The 18,775-nt window shown below is 44.3% G+C and overlaps 1 protein-coding gene across 2 annotated transcripts in view; it reads left to right on the forward strand.

Moving 5' to 3' along the window:
• rint1 (RAD50 interactor 1) overlaps positions 1–18,775 on the forward strand; it is a 65,398-nt gene that overhangs the window by 5,547 nt on the left and 41,076 nt on the right. For both annotated transcript variants that reach the window (XM_053313888.1, XM_053313889.1), the window contains exons 6-9: positions 2,155–2,344; positions 8,581–8,691; positions 8,968–9,193; positions 10,723–10,860. In XM_053313888.1, the coding sequence (XP_053169863.1) occupies positions 2,155–2,344; positions 8,581–8,691; positions 8,968–9,193; positions 10,723–10,860 (665 nt within the window). The remainder of the gene's footprint in view (positions 1–2,154; positions 2,345–8,580; positions 8,692–8,967; positions 9,194–10,722; positions 10,861–18,775) is intronic.

The raw sequence follows: 18,775 nt of genomic DNA on the forward strand, positions 1-18,775 counted from the left end.
ATGAACAGCTAGGGACAACTTGAAATTCGAAACAAGATCAGTAGACCTACTATAGCTGTAGTCTATGTGTGTTTTACTGTCTATGTCAATAATGATGAAAGTTATATAGTGAAGCAGGCATATTTCAGCAGCCCACCAATGGCGATTGACAGAATTATTTTATCCGCCATTATTTTATTTCGCCGATTATTTAATTTCACCGATTATTTTATTTCGCCGATTATTTTACATGCATTTGTCATGTGGCGGTTGCTAATTTTAAACCCTGTCTCCAAACATACAACAAGTCTCAAGTCAAGTTCGTTTCAAAATCACAAATTGGCATGAAGGGGTTCTCAAGGACTAAGTTTTTATCGTTAAAACCTTCAACTTTAGAAAGGAAATCTCACCCAAAAAGAACTAACAGAGAATGTCAGGAAGAACAACAGAAGAGGGTGTGGACAAATGGACATGTAGTCAATATTGCACCCGCCCCATGTGTAGAGGCTACAATCCTCGCTGCAGGCGACCCCGGTTCGAATCCAGCACCGAGCAGTCTTATCCTGCATGTCATTCCCCCTCTCTCTGTCTATCTCTACTAACCTGTCCATTAAAGGCAAAAAAGCCCCAAAAAAATGTACTTTCAAGAATAGAAAAAGTGAAAAAAGTATAGTATATAATGTATAGGGGTGGCAATCCTCTGGGCACCTCCTGATTACAATTCAGGGGCTATGATTCCATTACAAGACGATTATTGATGCATCTTTGATTTATGTATATTGATGCAATTTTTCACATTTATTTTTGTCTCACTGAATAAGCATTCATCACTTGCAAGTTTTAAAAACAGTGCATTTGTAATAAGAAAAAAATAGTTCCTTTTCATTATATTTTATTAAACTAATGGAAATGCATGCAAACTGGAAACCAACAACCAACAAACAAGGACTTAGCTGCAATTCCAACTGTGTACTGCTGCTCTCTCCTCCAGCTTGCTCATACACACACAAGCACGCGCACTCACACAGGCCTCGTCCCCATCACACCCCAGACATTTAATTAACTCAGAACATTTAACATTATAAAAATACATTACTGCAGGGTCACTACAGTATTTTATTTTAGTACGACACAGCTTACATAGAACGTGGCTCTTGTCCAGTTCGCTTCCACCGTCAACGTTTTAGAAGCTGAAGTTTTTCCACACGTCTGCTTTTAAATTGAAGGAGCTGGTCTGATCTCACGGTGGGATGGGTAGCTGAGGTCAGCCTTGTTTGTTTTCTCTGTGCGCCGTGTCCGTTCCTGGTGCGCTCCCCATAGTGTCCCGGAGATGTTCCATATTTTAGAACCGTCTGTATTACTTTTTTTAACAGATTTAAATAATCGAAATATGGACGTGTGTGAATCATTTCAGATTTGTCCACGTTCGAATCGCGATGCATCTAATAATACATGGAGCATTTTGAAACCTTTAAACAGATGGAGGAACTGAGAGGATTTTCTCTCCACTATGAAACACTAGAAAAAGAACAGATAACATATACAGGAGATGGAGAAGGTCCAGATTCAGAATGTATCGTGCTGCAACAACTTGTTGATTAAGGAAATAGCAAGAAATATGCAACCTTACTTCTGAGACTTCTACTCTTTCCACAAAATATCTGCTGTGCACTCACATTTAAATGAGCTTCTTCTCCCATCTGTGCAGTGTACAATCTGCACTTGTCATCAAAATACCACACAGACAGGTAAAGACAATTTCAGTGTTAGGTGCCAGTCAGAGTTATGCCTTCACAACAATAGGGATCTCTGTATTATGTGGGTTTAATAGTTTCATGGGATTTCATTCAGCTGTTGAATGAATGCCTCTCACAGAAGAGCATGTGAACCTTCAAATACACAAATCAAATCAATGCTGCAGTTTTTTCCTTGTTCCAAGAACAGTTTTTACAGTTTGTCTGAATAAATCATTTATGAAAAGATGACACAACTTTACCCTGATGTTTTTTAATAATAATTTGACACACTTAAAAGTATATGTTATCAATTCATATTATAAAAAAATGGAGGACAGTAGAATGACAGGGCAATGACATGAAACAGGTCCATGAAACTGAGGATGTTCTGACCACTCCAGATATGCCAGAATTTGGTTTCTTTAATCTCTCTTGCAAGTGATGACCTCATATCTCAGAGAGTGTTGGCCTGCAGTCAAAGTGGACCATCTACCCAGCCTGTTTCTTCAGGGACACGTTTGTCCCAAGCTCCTCCACTCTGCCTGCCCATCCAGATTATGCTGCTGCCACTTGGCAGGAGGTTCCGATACCACTTCTATGGGAATCGACAGACCAACTCCCTCAGCAAGGTCTCTCACACACACACACCTGCAAACACACCTGCAAACACACATCACTGGAAACAAGTGAGCCAACCGCAGGTTACTGTATTTGTGTCATCCTTGATAGGGTAAACAATAGACCTACGTATGTATTATACATACATTATAATGATAATCAAAATTGAATTACCATTGGAGCTCTATAGCAAACACATGATGGCAGTAAGTCATATGTTTTCTATGGACAATTTCCACCGGGTCCGGCGGCGGCGCGGAGTCACCGGAGCTGATCGCTGCCATTCTAATCAATAAGAGTGACCCCACCCGGAGCGCCGCTGCATGTCTCAGCTGCTGTCACAGCATCAGCTCTCTGCACCGCAGCGCTATCAATCCGCAGCATTTTTATTTTTGACAGAGCCGTTTCTAAATCCCGTCAAGCTCAACAGAGCAGATTGCACCAGACAAGAAGTCAGACACAGAATTGACATCTTAAAACTTTCAAAATAAAACAATCCGTGCAGCCTCCAGATTGTATTTCTGCAATAAACACAGATAAAACAGACAGATTTATCTACGTAGCCTACTGACACATGGTATAAACACAAAAATCAACAAAAATAACCAAATCAACAAAATTTGAGCAAGTTAACTTGGGCCATTTAATTTTGTTGCTATTACAATAGCCTAAAGACACTCGTTCGGATTTGATTGGGCTGCTGCAATGAGGCAAGACTACTTTATTTACTAAGATCCCAAATAAAGGGTACTACATTGCGTGTGCAGTGCAATAGGTTGCACGTTTAGTTAGTGTGCGTTTAGCGGATGATCTACTAAGAATAACTGCATAAACTTTTGCTCGTCCAAACATGAAATGAAATTTGATCCCATGGAATTAAAGGTTCTAGTGGAAGAGTCTAACAAATATATTGAGTTAAAACAAAAAAATACTACTACTACTTGTGACAAAGTCAATGTTGTTAGTAAAACCAAAAATATTAACACGGGTGTAAAAAATGGGTCCTGTGTGTTTTCTGTCATTGTGTCTCCGTCTCCTCCTCTCTACAGTAACAGCAGTCATCTGTGTGCAGTGTGAGCAGGTTAATACCTGTCCTTCAAAGGTTTTATTTATAGACACAGTTACCGTCAGTAAAATTACCTTTGAGTTTGGTAAATCACAATGTGTGTGATAAATAACATATTTGCATTTTCTCACATTTTACACACTGGGGTTAAAACGCCTCATATTACATATTCATTATGACAAATGTATTAAATGGACTGTGTGTATTATTTTACACATTTGAAAGTCTCAGTGCGTGTTAGTAGATCAGCTTGCACATTTTTTGTCATGTTTGCACATGTTTTTACACACACAAACCCTTAGTAAATAAGGCCCACAGAGTTATATTGACACCAAGGTAGTTGAAACCTGAACTGGCTAAATGAAAGGGTACTGAAGTCTGTTGGATTTGACATGCCAAATCATATATTGGGAATAGTTCACTTTTTTGAAAGTTTAATTTGTATCCTGAGATAATAAATTAAACTCCAATTTCAAGTTCTCCCTTGAGGTCATGTGAGGGGTTGGGGGTCACATTTCTTACCAAGGTTATGAATTGATTCAGTTTAATGTTGTAGTTACTGCTTCTCCATTTTGTAATCCCCGAACACGCTAGTGGACACCGACGGTGAGGGATGCTGTCAAGCTGAAAAAGGAGCCCTATAGGACATTATTGGCCTGTGGGACTCCGGAGGCAGCAGGCAGGTACTGGCAGGCCAAGCGGAGTGCAGCTGCGGTGGTCACTGAGGCAAAAACCCGGACATGGGAGGAGTTCGGTGAGGCCATGGAAAACGACTTCCGGACGGCTTTGAAGAGATTCTGGACCACTATCCGGCGTCTCAGGAGGGTGAAGCAGTGCATCGTCAACACTGTATATGGTGGGGACGGTGCGCTGCTGACCTCGACTCGGGATGTTGTGGATCGGTGGAAGGAGTACTTCGAAGACCTCCTCAATCCCACCAACACGCCTTCCGGTAAGGAAGCAGGGCCTCGGGTGTGGGCTCCCCTATCTCTGTGGCGGAGGTCGCCAAGGTGGTCAAAAAGCTCCTCGGTGGCAGGGTCCCGGGGGTGGATGAGATCCGACTCGAGTTCCTCAAAGCCCTGGATGTTGTGGAGCTGTCATGGTTGACACGACTCTGCAGCATTGCGTGGACATCGGGGGCAGTGCCTCTGGATTGGCAGACTGGGGTGGTGGTCCCTCTTTTTAAGAAGGGGGACCGGAGGGTGTGTTCCAACTATAGGGGATCACACTCCTCAGCCTCTCTGGTAAGGTCTATTCAGGGGTGCTGGAGAGGAGGGTCCATCGGATAGTCGAATCTCGGATTCAGGAGGAGCAGTGTGGTTTTCGTCCAGGTCGTGGAACTGTGGACCAGCTCTACACCCTCTATAGGATCCTTGAGGGTGCATGGGAGTTTGCCTAACCAGTGCACATGTGTTTTGTGGACTTGGAGAAGGCATTCGACCGTGTCCCTCGGGGAGTCCTGTGGGGGGTTATCGGACCCCCTGATACGGGCCATCCGTTCCCTGTATGACCGGTGCCAGAGCTTTGACCCCATTGCCAACAATAAGTCGGACTTGTTTCCAGTGAGGGTTGGACTCCGCCTTTGTCAACGATCCTGTTCATAATCTTTATGGACAGGATTTCTAGGCGCAGTCAAGGCGTTGAGGGGGTCTGGTTTGGTGACCTCAGGATTGGGTCACTGCTTTTTGCAGATGATGTGGTCCTGTTGGCCTCATCAGACCATGACCTCCAACTCTCACTGGATCGGTTCGCCGCCGAGTGTGAAGCGGCCGGGATGAGAATCAGCACCTCCAAATCCGAGTACATGGTTCTCAGCCGGAAAAGGGTGGAATGCACTCTCCGGGTCCGGGATGAGATCCTACCCCAAGTGGATGAGTTCAAGTACCTCGAGGTCTTGTTCACGAGTGAGGGAAGGATGGAGCGGGAGATCGACAGGCGGATCGGTGCGGCGTCTGCAATAATGCGGACCCTGCATAGATCCGTCGTGGTGAAGCGAGAGCTGAGCCAAAAGGCTCTCGATTTACCAGTCGATCTTCGTTCCTACCCTCACCTATGGTCATGAGCTTTGGGTAGTGACCGAAAGAACAAGATCGGGGGTACAAGCGGCCGAAATGAGCTTCCTCAGTAGGGTGGCTAGGCTCTCCCTTAGAGATAGGGTGAGAAGCTCAGTTATCCAGAGGGAGCTCGGAGTAGACCCGCTACTCCTCTGCATCGAGAGGAGCCAGATGAGGTGGCTCGGGCAACTAGTCAGGATGCCTCCTGGACGCCTCCCTGGTGAGGTGTTCAGGGCACGTCCCACCGGTAGGAGACCCCGGGGAAGACCCAGGACACACTGGAGAGACTATGTCTCTCGGCTGGCCTGGGAACGCCTCGGGATCCCCCGGGAAGAGCTAGACGAAGTGGCTGGGGAGAGGGAAGTCTGGGCTTCTCTACTTAGGCTGCTGCCCCGCCACCCGACCCCGAATAAACCCGGTAGAAGACGGTACGGTACGGAGATGTCTAATTGTAAGGGGGTGTGGTCCAAAAAAATAATGGCTAAATATACGACAGACTTAATAGATGGTATAGAACCTGAGTCAACAAAGAAGTAATCAATCCACGAGGAGAGTTGAACATGTCAGAAAAGAGAAAACACTTCAGAGGATTTTAAAGCCTCCAAGGGTCAACATATCCATTTTCTTTCATAAACATCGAAAACATAATTTTTCAGGGAGGAATAATTTTAGGATTTGAACGGTTCTGGCTAGGATCCATTATACAATTCATGTCTCCTGCCAATATCAGTTGGCGTGTATTTAAGTTCAGAAGGGAGGCAAGAATTCTGTTAGCAAAGTCAGCATCATCCCAGTTGGGAGTGTACACATTCACTAATGAAAGCAGTTATGTGGAATAAATTAGTGAAAAATCCTGTCACCTTTGCTGCAGAATTTAATTCTTTTTTTATAAATTCTGTTCAAGAAATATCAAGCCTGTTCACTGCACCTGACTGTGTTTATCATCCTGTCAATTGCGAACAGCCTGTTTTTAACATAACTGAAATCTCTGACAGAGAGGTAATGGAAATTATTTGCTCTCTTAACAAATCTAATGCCAAGGATAACTATGGTTTCGACACACATTTTTTAAAACTTCACATGGAGTCTCTGGTTTGCCCCATTATGCAGCTGTCTATCAGGTGTTATGTTGTCCTGACTAACTGGAAGGTGAGCACGGTGAATCCAATCTTCAAATCCGGAAGTAATACTGAAGTCAACAACTATAGACCAATCAGTATTCTTCCTGTCATCTCCAAAATAATAGAAAAATGTTTGGCTAAACAGTTAGTAGAACATCTCAATAACGATTATACAGCATTACATCCGATGCAGTTTGGTTTCCGGACTCACCATTCCACAGAGTCGGCCATAAGTATGTTTGTTGAAAAAACCAAGTGTCTCCTGGATAGGAACAGCTTTGCGGGAGCAGTTTTCCTGGATTTTAAAAGAGCCTTTGACACTGTTGAACACTGAATCAACAATCAGCAGACTCAATCCACTACCACATCGTCTGCTGAGCTGCAGAAAGATGCTCTGATGCTAACCTTTCAATCTGCTACATTACTGACTGTACTGACAAACTATAGCTGGCTAACACAGACAACAGATGTGAAAATCATGAGTGACATGGCGGATGTCCGGGGCAGACATAGGGCCCTATTTTAATAATCTATAGCGTCAAGTGATTGCCTCAAATGGTTTAAGTAATTGACTAGAGAAAATTAATTTGTTCATGTATAGGCAATTTAAATGTACAATAGTCAGAATTTAACATTTTTAAGTTATATACACTTAAATGGTTTGAATCAACAATCAAAAATAATTGTGAAGTCTACTTAAAAGTAGTATATAAGTTAAATAGACTTGAAATCCTAGTTTTCTTAAAATTCAGGCAGAAAATGGTATCCTCTTTACAGCAGGCAAATGTCCTTTAAAAGTGTCCAAACTTGCAAAAAACTGAAAAATGCAGGCAGAAAATTTGTCCAAGGAGCATTCAAAGTACAAAGACCTTAAATTGCTTTGTGAAAATTTGAAAAAGACGCAACTTTCTCTGTAACTTCCAACGGACAAGCACAGACTTGTTTTGAGTTTTGAGCCAATCAAAACAGGGCAACACTGTGGCCTGAGGTAAAACTTGATAGTTTAAGTTTGTTAAACTTTCAAAAATTAGTACACTCAATAACTGTCTCCTACACTCTTCATATACTCATACTGTTTAAGTAATGCAATAAAACTACTTTTTAAAAGTGGTATTTACTCAAACTGTTTGCATAGAAAGAACTTCGGGATAACAGTATACAAGATCCAGACTCCTTCAAGTATTCCTACAAAACCTTCATCATCTTGCTTAAAGGTTCTATATATAACTATTTAGAAGGTATTCACATTTATTTATGATTTTTTCTATTGCAAAGAGTGAATGGGTATTAACATAACTTAAAACATGAGATATCACCCAAGGGCTGTTGGTTGTGTATATCAGCCTATAGGCTAATTTATCAGAGCATCCCAGGACAGAAATTTAATAGAAATGCAAAGGATCTGATGTTTTTGCATGCTCTCAGGTACCTTGACTCTCTCCCACTAATGTTAACAAACAACCAGCATAACGACACAGCACAGCAAAAACGGTACTATCCGACTAGTAACACCCTGCAGTGCAGATACTAGTTCTCCAGCTAATGAGATGGCTGGGTGCCAGCATCAATCACAACACCTTTCACAACAAAAAATGGCTGCAATGGGCAGTCGCCCCCACCGGAGTGCACACAGCTAAAACATTATTTCCACAACCAAGCAGCGAAAAACAGGCTCTAGAGCAAAAGCATAACTTACCCCCTTTGTTTTTTCCGTTGGTAGTCCAAAGGTAGTAATAAGCACGCGTGTGTTTGTTTGTGAGCATACAGCAACAGTGGAGAGAGGAGAGGCCTCACCTGAAATCATTTCGCACTATGAGCACGCACACAAACATAAAGGCTTAATGTCATGTTGCACAGGTGTTACTATTGAGAAGCAAAGTCTTATTCCTACATACAGAACCTGCTTGCATCTCAGTCATTTACCTTTAAAAGACCTATTCCCTCACAAAATCATAATAAAAAGTATTAACAATCATAATTGTAATCCACCTGTCTTGTGTGCTCAGCCGGAGTGGTACCTCACACAGGTTCTGATGTGGATGGGGAACAACTCAACCTTTATGGAGGAGAAGATACAACCCATCCTGGATCAAGCTGGGGTCACCATTCGTGCCAGGGTAAGCTGTTATATAATGCTCAACTCCTACTCTTCTACAAAAGCGCTTCTTGAGTGATTTGCCTGTTGTTAAATATAGTCCAAACAAGGTTACTTGACTTATTTCAGATACAGGATACAATGCTCTTGGTTTTTCATCCTGAAAAAAAAAAGATGGACTAATTCCAAATCTCTGCACTCTTAAAAATAGTTTTTAATAAAATATGTATATGACACCCTGTGATGTCAAGAATCAACAGATAAAACTGGTAAATATATTGTGTTTATGTGCTTGTAGGTGGAGCTATGTCGAGGTCTATTGTCTCTTGTCCAGGAGAAGGTGGCCAGGGATGCCTCTAAGCTGCTGTATGATGATGCACTTTTCTGTCACTTGGTTGAGGAAGTACTGCAGTTTGAGAAGGAGCTGCGAAGTAACCAGTCATACCCAGCTGTGCTACCTGGATTGCTTAATCTCCTGCTTGAGGAAACAACCCTTCAGAAGTGGCTCTCTGTGGAAAAGAAGAGTAAGTTGGGATATACAAGGATACTTAACTGAGATGTCCCTCTCAGTGTTTCTGGATATTTTAGTTATTCTTGTTTGGTCGACAACTCCTTATGTTTGTATTAAAATGAACCCCTAGCAACTTGACATCCTCTACATCTTCACAATATGTATGAATTTTGGACAGGGGTTTCAACACAGTATTGCTTACTTTGTAGCTCATATATCAAATTACAAATTTATTATTTGTCCAGTATTTAAATCTAGAATCCATACCATTTGGCTTAAAATCAGTATCATGTTCAGGCCATCTAATTTTTTTTAATTGAGTCCACAAATTTAATTTTTTCAAGACATCAAACCAAGTGTGTAATGTAAATGAGATGAAAGGGTTCAGGTGTTCACGAAAAGTTATCATTAATTTGTGATCTCCAATCATTGCTTGTATTGGGATACCTTTGCATTCCCTTTCCATGTCCTTCCATTTTGCCTCATATTTACTATCACAGTAGAGGGTTACGTTTTCTAATTTGGCAGAATGGTAATAATCCCTAAGATTAGGGAGAGACATACCACCTTTTTCCTTACTGGTGATTAACGTATCTAATCCTTGATTTTTCCCCTTCCAAATAAAACATGAAATTTGCTTGTCCTATTCATGGAATTGGTTGATTGGAATTTTGACTGGTAGTGAAAAATAGATACAACAGTCAAGGTAGGAAAGACTCTGAGTCTGACAGGCCAGTGGACCGGGACCATCCTCACAGCAACCGGTGACGCTCTTTGAGATCTTCCATTTGGCGTGCTACGCATGGTTCTGAAGGATGGACAGCTGAGGCCCTCCACTGGTGAAAGTAGGATCCAAATATTGGATCAATCAAGGGTTGATGTCAGATCGAGTAATTCAAATTTTCTTGAAAAGTATAACTCAGTAAAACTTAGCCTCCACAAAATAACATATCTTTCATTTTAAATTTGTCATTCACCATCATCTTTCATTCGTGCCACTATATCGAGTAACAATCTGTTGAATTCATATTGTATTGCAAGTTCATCATTACATTTATATTTTCATCATTTATTAGTAGTGTGTAGTTAATAAAATCCACTCAATTGTGTGTGTCTATTCTTTGAAGTGATACAGGGTATCTATTGAACTGTTTGACTGATTTATCAAAATGTATTGATTTATTAAACTTAATTAATTAACCAATTAATTATATTCTTACCAAATCTGGTAAGTAGTGCCCCTTTATTAACAAGAGTTTATTGATTAAATATCCAAAATTGCTACAGTATAATATTTATAGTATATACATAAATATACCTTCTCACAGCATTAATTATGTATTCTGCTAGGTAGTGAGAACTAATCTTCGGCCAGCAACAGTGTACAAGTTCATTGCCCCAACACTCAAAATGTATCAAAGATAAAGATCAGCATGTCAGCAGTGGCACAATAATTGAATTTTATTGAGATCGCACAATATATGATCTTCATGCTCTCTGTATGCTTGTTCATAATAACTGTGTATTCCTCTTTAAATACAGTGGCAGTGGAGAAGGTGGATTCCATGCTGTCATCGGAGGGGGCATGGAGCTCGCAATACAAAGATATCAGTGATATGGATGAGCTGAAGGCTCCAGATTGTGCTGAGACTTTCATGACTCTGCTGCAGGTCATCACTGGTAAGGCTAAAAAAAAAATCTTTTCATATTACACTCAGTATCAACACTGACTTTAATTTAAAAAGCATTATATACATACAGTAGTAGCCACTTCAAAGTTCCCCTCCAAGCTGAATGCCAGCTGAATGGCAGCTGACTCCCAGCCAAGTTCCAGCTGAGTTCCAGCAGCTGGAGAGACCCCCTCCTTCTCCTGGGCGTGTCTATCTTTTCCTGTAAACCCACCTATTCATTGTAATACAGGGTTTGACCAGGAGATGGCGCGTCTGTCACAAACTAGCCCACATTCTGATGTTTTATGATTTTTTACTGACAGATCAGTGGTCATCTGAAATTCATCGAATCAAATCAAAAAATTAAATATCCTACTGACTACTGATTATTTTGTTATTTGTTTTGAATCTAACACAAAAAACGAAAGAAAAAAAAAGCCTTTTCGTATTTTACTTTTAGGCTCAGATAAATAATACGAAATGACAAAAACGGACCACAGGACTGTATTTGATTATGTGCAATTATACAGCACATTTGTGCCAGCCAACCCCGGTCTATTCAGTGCATACTTTAAGCCAGGTAAACTCATCCACCTTATTAGCATTATCATTGCTCAACCTTTTGTTTGGGCTTAATGGGCCATTTGGTTCCATTGTCACAGAAATCACGCACAGAGATTCAGAATCAGAATAGTGTCCCTGGACGTCAGAACTATTTTCTGAGAGGGGTCACTGTTAGCTTTCATAATAGTCAAATCTCTCCTGCGTCATGGTGCTGCGCAGCCAGGGTTTCAACCTGCGCAAGGCTGAGAAAGAGCGCTCAGATGCCGCGACAGATATGGGCCAGACAGAGTTTAATGAGCATTAATTATATGAAAAAGATAATAAGTCAGACAAATTCACTGTTCAATTCAAAATTATTATTACTACAGTAACTAACTAGTTAATTAACTATTGGTGTAAAACTGAAAACTCAACCACACATACGTGCTGGACAGAGCACTACACACATCTACAACTACAAACCTCACTCACTTAGAAAAGATGTAAAACTGAAAACTCAACCACACATACAGGAGCATATGTGCTGGATATAGTGGGGGCACAAACAGTGTCTTGATCTTGATTTTCGGTGGGGGAGGTGTCCAGCTCGAAGGTGATGGGTTGAGGGGGATGGTTACAGTGCTTGTCTTTCAAAGCGAATGCCCCCGTCCCCTTCTGGCCCGCACTCACATTACCTCAAAACCCAAGTGTACTCAAGCACGGTTGCCTCCGACACATACGTTGAGCGAAAACATAACGCGTGCTGCGCCGGTAACACACAACACAGCCGATCAATTAACACAACGCACTATGATTAAAAAGTACAAGCATGTTCTTCTGAATCATGCCTGAGTCATGCAGTAGCCTATTACAGATACTTGTGTAAAAAAGACGCACTGATTTCATTCACGCTTGCAGCCTCTCCAGCAGCAGCTGAACAGACTTAGTTTAACTGAATGACTTAGAAGTCACCAAATGACTTGCTTTAACTAATTTCGTTTTATATAATGCAGATTTGTAAAATATTACTTTTATGAGGGTTACAGTCACAGACTGTAGAAATGTAGCATTTGATAATTGTGGTAGCAGCGGTGCAGCAGATGTAATGAAGTCCACGCAGCACGCTGTATGCAAACTAATATTAAGCCTATAGCCTATTCATTATAATGTCGATGGACATAAATTGAGTTATTTTGCCTTAATGATAAAATAATACACAAAAAAATGGTCGGATTGGGAACCCAAATAATATTAACACTACGTAGCTATTAAATAGTGTGTCCTGTTTTAAATCACTAGACTGGGTTTGTCTCATGGGCTATTTCTTGGTTTGACAGTGATCAGTGATCAGTGATCAGTCAGAGGAATTATTAAGTGTCCGCGAGTGTTTCCTGTGACAGACGGTTTCCTGTCAGATGTACGGCAGCTTCAATTGCATCCGTACTTTCTAATGGATTAACTATATTGTACCCTTCATCAGGCGACTTTATACAGAAGAATAGAAGTAAAACAAGTAATATAAGTGTATATAATATTTAGCCTCGTATTTTAATCAGGTTCAATCACAGGGTTGTAACGTGATGAATCCAGTTAATTTTTTTAATCGTTGGACAGCCTAGTCTTTTCTATGAGCAGTGGGTCTAAACCGGTCTAAACACACTGCTCCTCCCCGTGGACAAATGAGGCATTGCAGCTTGTTTTCACTCAGGAAACTTAGGGGCGTTTCCAGTCGGGGCCTCATTGACCACGTCATCGCTGGGGGGATCGCATTATCCCCCTGCTTCCATTATCGGCCAGCCAAGGACCAGTCAAGGAGCCATCAAAGAAACACAGGAACTTTGAAATGGCTTCATCTGTATATTACAGCAGATAATTAGCTACATTATATTGAAAACTGTCCCTTATATTTTGCTCCTCTCATGTATGTTAATGAGGTGTACAAAATGCTACTGCTCCAGTAGAATAGAGCTTTATTTGTCACTATAACAAGTACAAGTACAAGTACAGCGAAATTTCAGCAATCACCCGTCCGTACATATACAACATACAATACATAACAAGACAGAACCGGATGACTGAGCACAATAAAGAGGGGAGAAAAGGGGAAAGAAAATGAGGAGAGAGGGGGATTAAAAAAAGCAGCACCCAGACTGTGCTCTCGGGAGTACAGTGTGGGAGCGGGGAAAAACCCCCAGCAACATGAGCACATATAAGCACATTTTACAACATAAAAAACACCAAAAAAAACAGCTTTTGCACCGGGGGAGGGGGAAAGGGAGAGGGAGAGGGAGATGTTCCAGCTCAGAATACTTAGTTCAAGTAGTAAACTTGAACTAAGTATTATTCAAAACAGAAAGTAAAGGCTATAAGTGTCATTTCTCATCCCGGCCGCTTCACACTCAGCTGCGAACCGATCCAGTGAGAGCTGGAGGTCACGGTCTGATGAAGCCAACAGGACCACATCATCTGCAAAAAGCAGTGACCCAATCCTGAGATCACCAAACCGGACCCCCTCCACACCCTGGCTGCGACTAGAAATCCTGTCCATAAAAATTATGAACAGGATCGGTGACAAAGGGCAGCCCTGGCGGAGTCCAACCCTCACTGGAAACAAGTCCGACTTATTGCCGGCAATGCGGACCAAGCTCCGACACCAGTCATACAGGGAACGGATGGCCCTTATCAGGGGGTCCGATACCCCGTATTCCCGGAGAACCCCCCACAGGATTCCCCGAGGGACACGGTCGAATGCCTTCTCCAAGTCCACAAAACACATGTGGACTGGTTGGGCAAACTCCCATGCACCCTCAAGGATCCTGCAGAGGGTATAGAGCTGGTCCACCTGAATCCGAGGTTCGACTATCCGATGGATCCTCCTCTTCAGCACCCCCGAATAGACCTTACCAAGGAGGCTGAGGAGTGTGATTCCCCTATAATTGGAACACACCCTCCGGTCCCCCTTCTTAAAAAGAGGGACCACCACCCCAGTCTGCCAATCCAGAGGCACTGCCCCCGATGTCCACGCGATGGTGCAGAGTCGTGTCAACCATGACAGCCCCACAACATCCAGGGCCTTGAGGAACTCGGGGCGGATCTCATCCACCCCCGGGGCCGTCCCACCGAGGAGCTTTTTAACCACCTCGGCGATCTCCACCCCAGAGATAGGAGAGCCCACACCCGAGTCCCCCGGCCCTGCTTCCTTACCGGAAGGCGTGTTGGTGGGATTGAGGTGGTCTTCGAAGTATTCCTTCCACCGATCCACAACGTCCCGAGTCGAGGTCAGCGCACTGCTTCCCCCTCCTGAGACGCCGGATGGTGGTCCAGAATCTCTTCGAAGCCGTCCGGAAGTCTTTTTGCATGGCCTCACCGAACTCCTCCCATGTCCGGGTTTTTCCTCAGCGACCGCCCTAGCTGTGCTCCGCTTGGTCTGCCGGTACCTGTCTGCTGCCTCCAGACTCGAGTGTCCACCAGCGGGTTCGGGGATTGCCGCCCCGACAGGCACCGACCACCTTGCGGCCACAGCTCTGGTCAGCCGCCTTAATAATGGAGGCACGGAACATGGCCCACTCGGACTCGATGTCCCCCGCCTCCCCCGGTACGTGGTCGAAGCTCTCCCGGAGGTGGGAGTTGAAACTCTCTCTGACAGGAGACTCTGCCAGACGTTCCCAGCAGACCCTCACAATGGATTTGGGCCTGCCAGGTCTGACCGGCATCCTCCCCCACCATCGGAGCCAACTCACCACCAGGTGGTGATCAGTTGACAGCTCTGCCCCTCTCTTCACCCGAGTGTCCAAGACATGCGGCCGCAAGTCCGACGACACGACTACAAAGTCAATCATCGAACTGCGGCCTAGTGCCAAGTAGTAGTAGTAGGCTACAGCCTCAGTAATAAACAAAGTAGAATATTCACTTTTTTGACAATGTCAACAAAAACAAAAACTTAAAAAAAAGCAGAGCTGTATATATAGCAGAGCTGTTGTATTAGATTGAATTATATCGCAAATGTGTTCCTAATGAAGTTGCAGGTGACTGTAGTTCAGTTTTTGTGTTTCCATCAGGGTTAGTACCTGGTACCTGGTACTTTTTTAGTCTGCTCTGGTGCGAGCCGAGACGATACTAAATGTGATGTCAACAGACTGCCGGCCTTGATTGGTCAGAGAGTCTTCACTGGAAGAGTCATGAGATGTCCGACACAAGAATCAAAGCCGGCATTTTTAAATACCGGCAACATTGTTACAGCCATATGGCCTGTTTTTTTGCTTTGAGTGTGACAAATGGCCATATACAGCAGCAAGTACACATTGCCTCCATGCCCTCCATTGTTTATGTGTTTGTGTCGCGTATAAAACAAAGTAACTGCAGTTTTGCGCAGCTGTGCTATGATGATCCCCGCCCATGTTGAGGAGGTACTATACTAATGGAAAAAGTCGTTCCTGGTACTGTACCAAGTCAAGCCGAGTAGTGCTCCATTAAAGCTGAAGTCTGTACTTATGAGAAAATAGTGGACTTCGGGGAAGAACAACCTCTAGGTCCTCCTTCCTCTCTGCTGTGCTGCAGCCCTGCCTTCTAAGCCCCTCCCCACAGAGGAACCTGCCATGCATGCTGCATGCACATGAAGGCTCTTCAGTCATTTCAGGCAGCCTTTAAAGTGTTGCCAGTTTGCACACTGAGGAGGTGCAGTTACCAAAGCTTCATGCGCAGAGAGACTCAACATTCCCACATGAGCAAGCACTTGGTGACAGTGGCAAGAAAAAACGTTACTCACATAACCCCAGTTCTCTGATAACCGAGTGAGGTATCTCACTATGGGAAGCGCCCTCTGGCGTGACCGATCATGGAAGCTCCAATGACACCACGTCTGTCATAACACAGACCAATCATCTCGAGATTCACGGGTCAGCCCGCCCCCCTTATAAGCGCCCCGTACACTGCACCCGTCATTCTCAAGCGTATTTCTTCCACCCCACCTATGCAAGTAGGGCAGTGTTGTGAGATACCTCACTCGGTTATCAGGGAACCGGGGTTACGTGAGTAACCTAACGTTCTCTTTCAAACCTCCCTCGGTATCTCACTATGGGAGATATAGCCCACTCCCGGATTTGCATGCTCCGAAGCCCACAAAGCTGTGACCCGCGATGGGTCGACACCCTAAACCCTCCCCAAGGGCTAGCATGCAGTTAACATGAACCCACACGCAGGACTGAATGAACCAGAGATGTCTTGGTCACATCCAGCCTGTAAAACCGAATGAACGTGTGTGGGGATGCCCAACTGGCAGCGGCACAAATATCCCTCACTGATACGCCCTTGAACAGGGCCCATGAGGTGGCCATACCCCTGGTGTAGTGGGCCCGAAGCCTCTCCGGGGGCTGCAACCCACGACTCTCGTACGCCAAGATTATAGCCTCCACCACCCAGTGTGACAGGTGCTGGCGCGTCAGGGACCTCCCCTTGTGAGAAGGAGCCCAAGATACGAAGAGCTGATTGCTCTTCCTAAATCCCTTAGTCCTGTCCATATAGATGCGTAAAGCTGTCACAGGACAAAGTGAATTGAGCCGTTTCTCACCCTCCCCAGCAAACGGCGGTGGGTGAAAAGCAAGCAGCTCAAGCGTGGAACAGCTGTAGGCAGAATCACTAACCTTAGGCACAAATGCCGGGTTAGGACGCAGTATCACCTTCCCATAGTCCGCGGAGAACTGCAGACATGAGGTGTACACAGACAAAGCATGTAACTCACTTATCCGTCTAGCTGAAGTCAAAGCCAGCAGCAGGATAGTCTTAAGGGAGAGCACTTTTAAATCAGCCAATTCTAACGGCTCGAAGGGCAACCCTGAGAGCTCCTCCAGAACCGTGGGTAAATCCCATGACGGAATTGGAGGACTCGTGTAAATTCACCCTCTCACGTACCAAGCCCAGAGAGCCAGTAGTTCAGGGTGTGGATGAAAAATCTGCCCGCGCGCTTGTTGACACCAAGTCCGTGCATAACGGCCATGGCTGGCTGTGGATAAGCTGCATCAGCTCTGCCATCCACGGTCTGCTGGGCCAATAAGGAGCTATCAGGATTATTGATAGCTGCTGCTCCCTCACTCTGATCAGAGTTGGAGTGATGAGGCCGAGTGGGGGAAACGCATACAGCAGCATGTTTGGCCACAGGTGAGCCAGTGCGTCCGCACCCAGTGGTGCGTTCCGGTCTCTTAACAAGAAGAACAGAGGACACTGTGCGTTTTCGTGCGATGCAAAGAGATCTACGGACACTCAGCCGAACCTCTCCCACACGCGGTGAAGAACATTGTGTGTGATCATTTTGAATTTGTACTTTCGGAGGTGTAAATTGAGGCAACGCAGATCCATCAAAAGCTTTTTGCCCGTCATTCCTGGTTGCCGTGGTGATGTCTCGCCATGAAATTTCAAACCCTCATAACTTGACTCCACATGGTCTGAGCTTTTCCAAAATTCATATGCTTGTTCAGCTTCCTGATCTGAACACATGTACTCATATTTAGTGACAGTCATAGCGCCACCTACTGGCAACAGGAAGTTGGGCGTGGCTGTGCGGACAATTTCGATGCTTCGCCATAAAGCAGGAAGTCCTTATAACTCCGACAGACATTGTCCCATCTACACCAAATTCATCACACATGTAGAGGGTCCCACCCTGAACACATCTATGCATCAATACTGTGTCAAATACACAGCGCCACCTACTGGACACAGGAAGTCAGCTTCATATGACAAACATCTGATTTATATGAAATTTACAGGATGTGTTCTCCACATCATACACTGCAACATGACATATAATTGGTGGGTGATCTCTAGCGCCACATAGTGGACATAGGCAATGTGACTTAGCCCCATCACACAATGTTCAATAAAATCCCGGGTTCCAAGAAGTCTACGTGCCCGCTGTGTCTGCCCTGTGACTGCAGCATGCACTGACATGCACGTACGGGGCGGTGCATGGGGGGGCGAGGGCCCGTTCATCGCTGCTTGCAGCTTTAATTTGTTTTGTGTTTGCCTTGCCCTCGGCTTTATGAATGAGCCTGGTTGCAACAGCGTGTTTATTGAAAAACCATGTGAAGTGCTTGGTGTGAACATTGCACATTTTCCCACTACCCTCTGAACTGTCTCCATGGGGTGTTGGGGGGGGGGGGGGGCATATAAACTCTGCACTGGGGGAACGAGTGCTTCTTTCGGTCTGTGAAGGGGATGACCAAACAGGGCCATTACAAAGTGCTGACCGGAACATAGGTCGAACACATCCATCCTCTGTTTCTTGGGAGGAGAGGGAAATAATCGGTTTGTTCCGGGGGGGCCCAGAGCAGAGACCTCCATGAGTGCTGACTGCCGAGCCTCTGTCCCTGCGAACCACAACACCTAGG

The sequence above is a fragment of the Scomber japonicus genome, chromosome 23 (genome assembly GCF_027409825.1).
Source record: "Scomber japonicus isolate fScoJap1 chromosome 23, fScoJap1.pri, whole genome shotgun sequence".
Classification (NCBI taxonomy): Eukaryota; Metazoa; Chordata; class Actinopteri; order Scombriformes; family Scombridae; genus Scomber; species Scomber japonicus.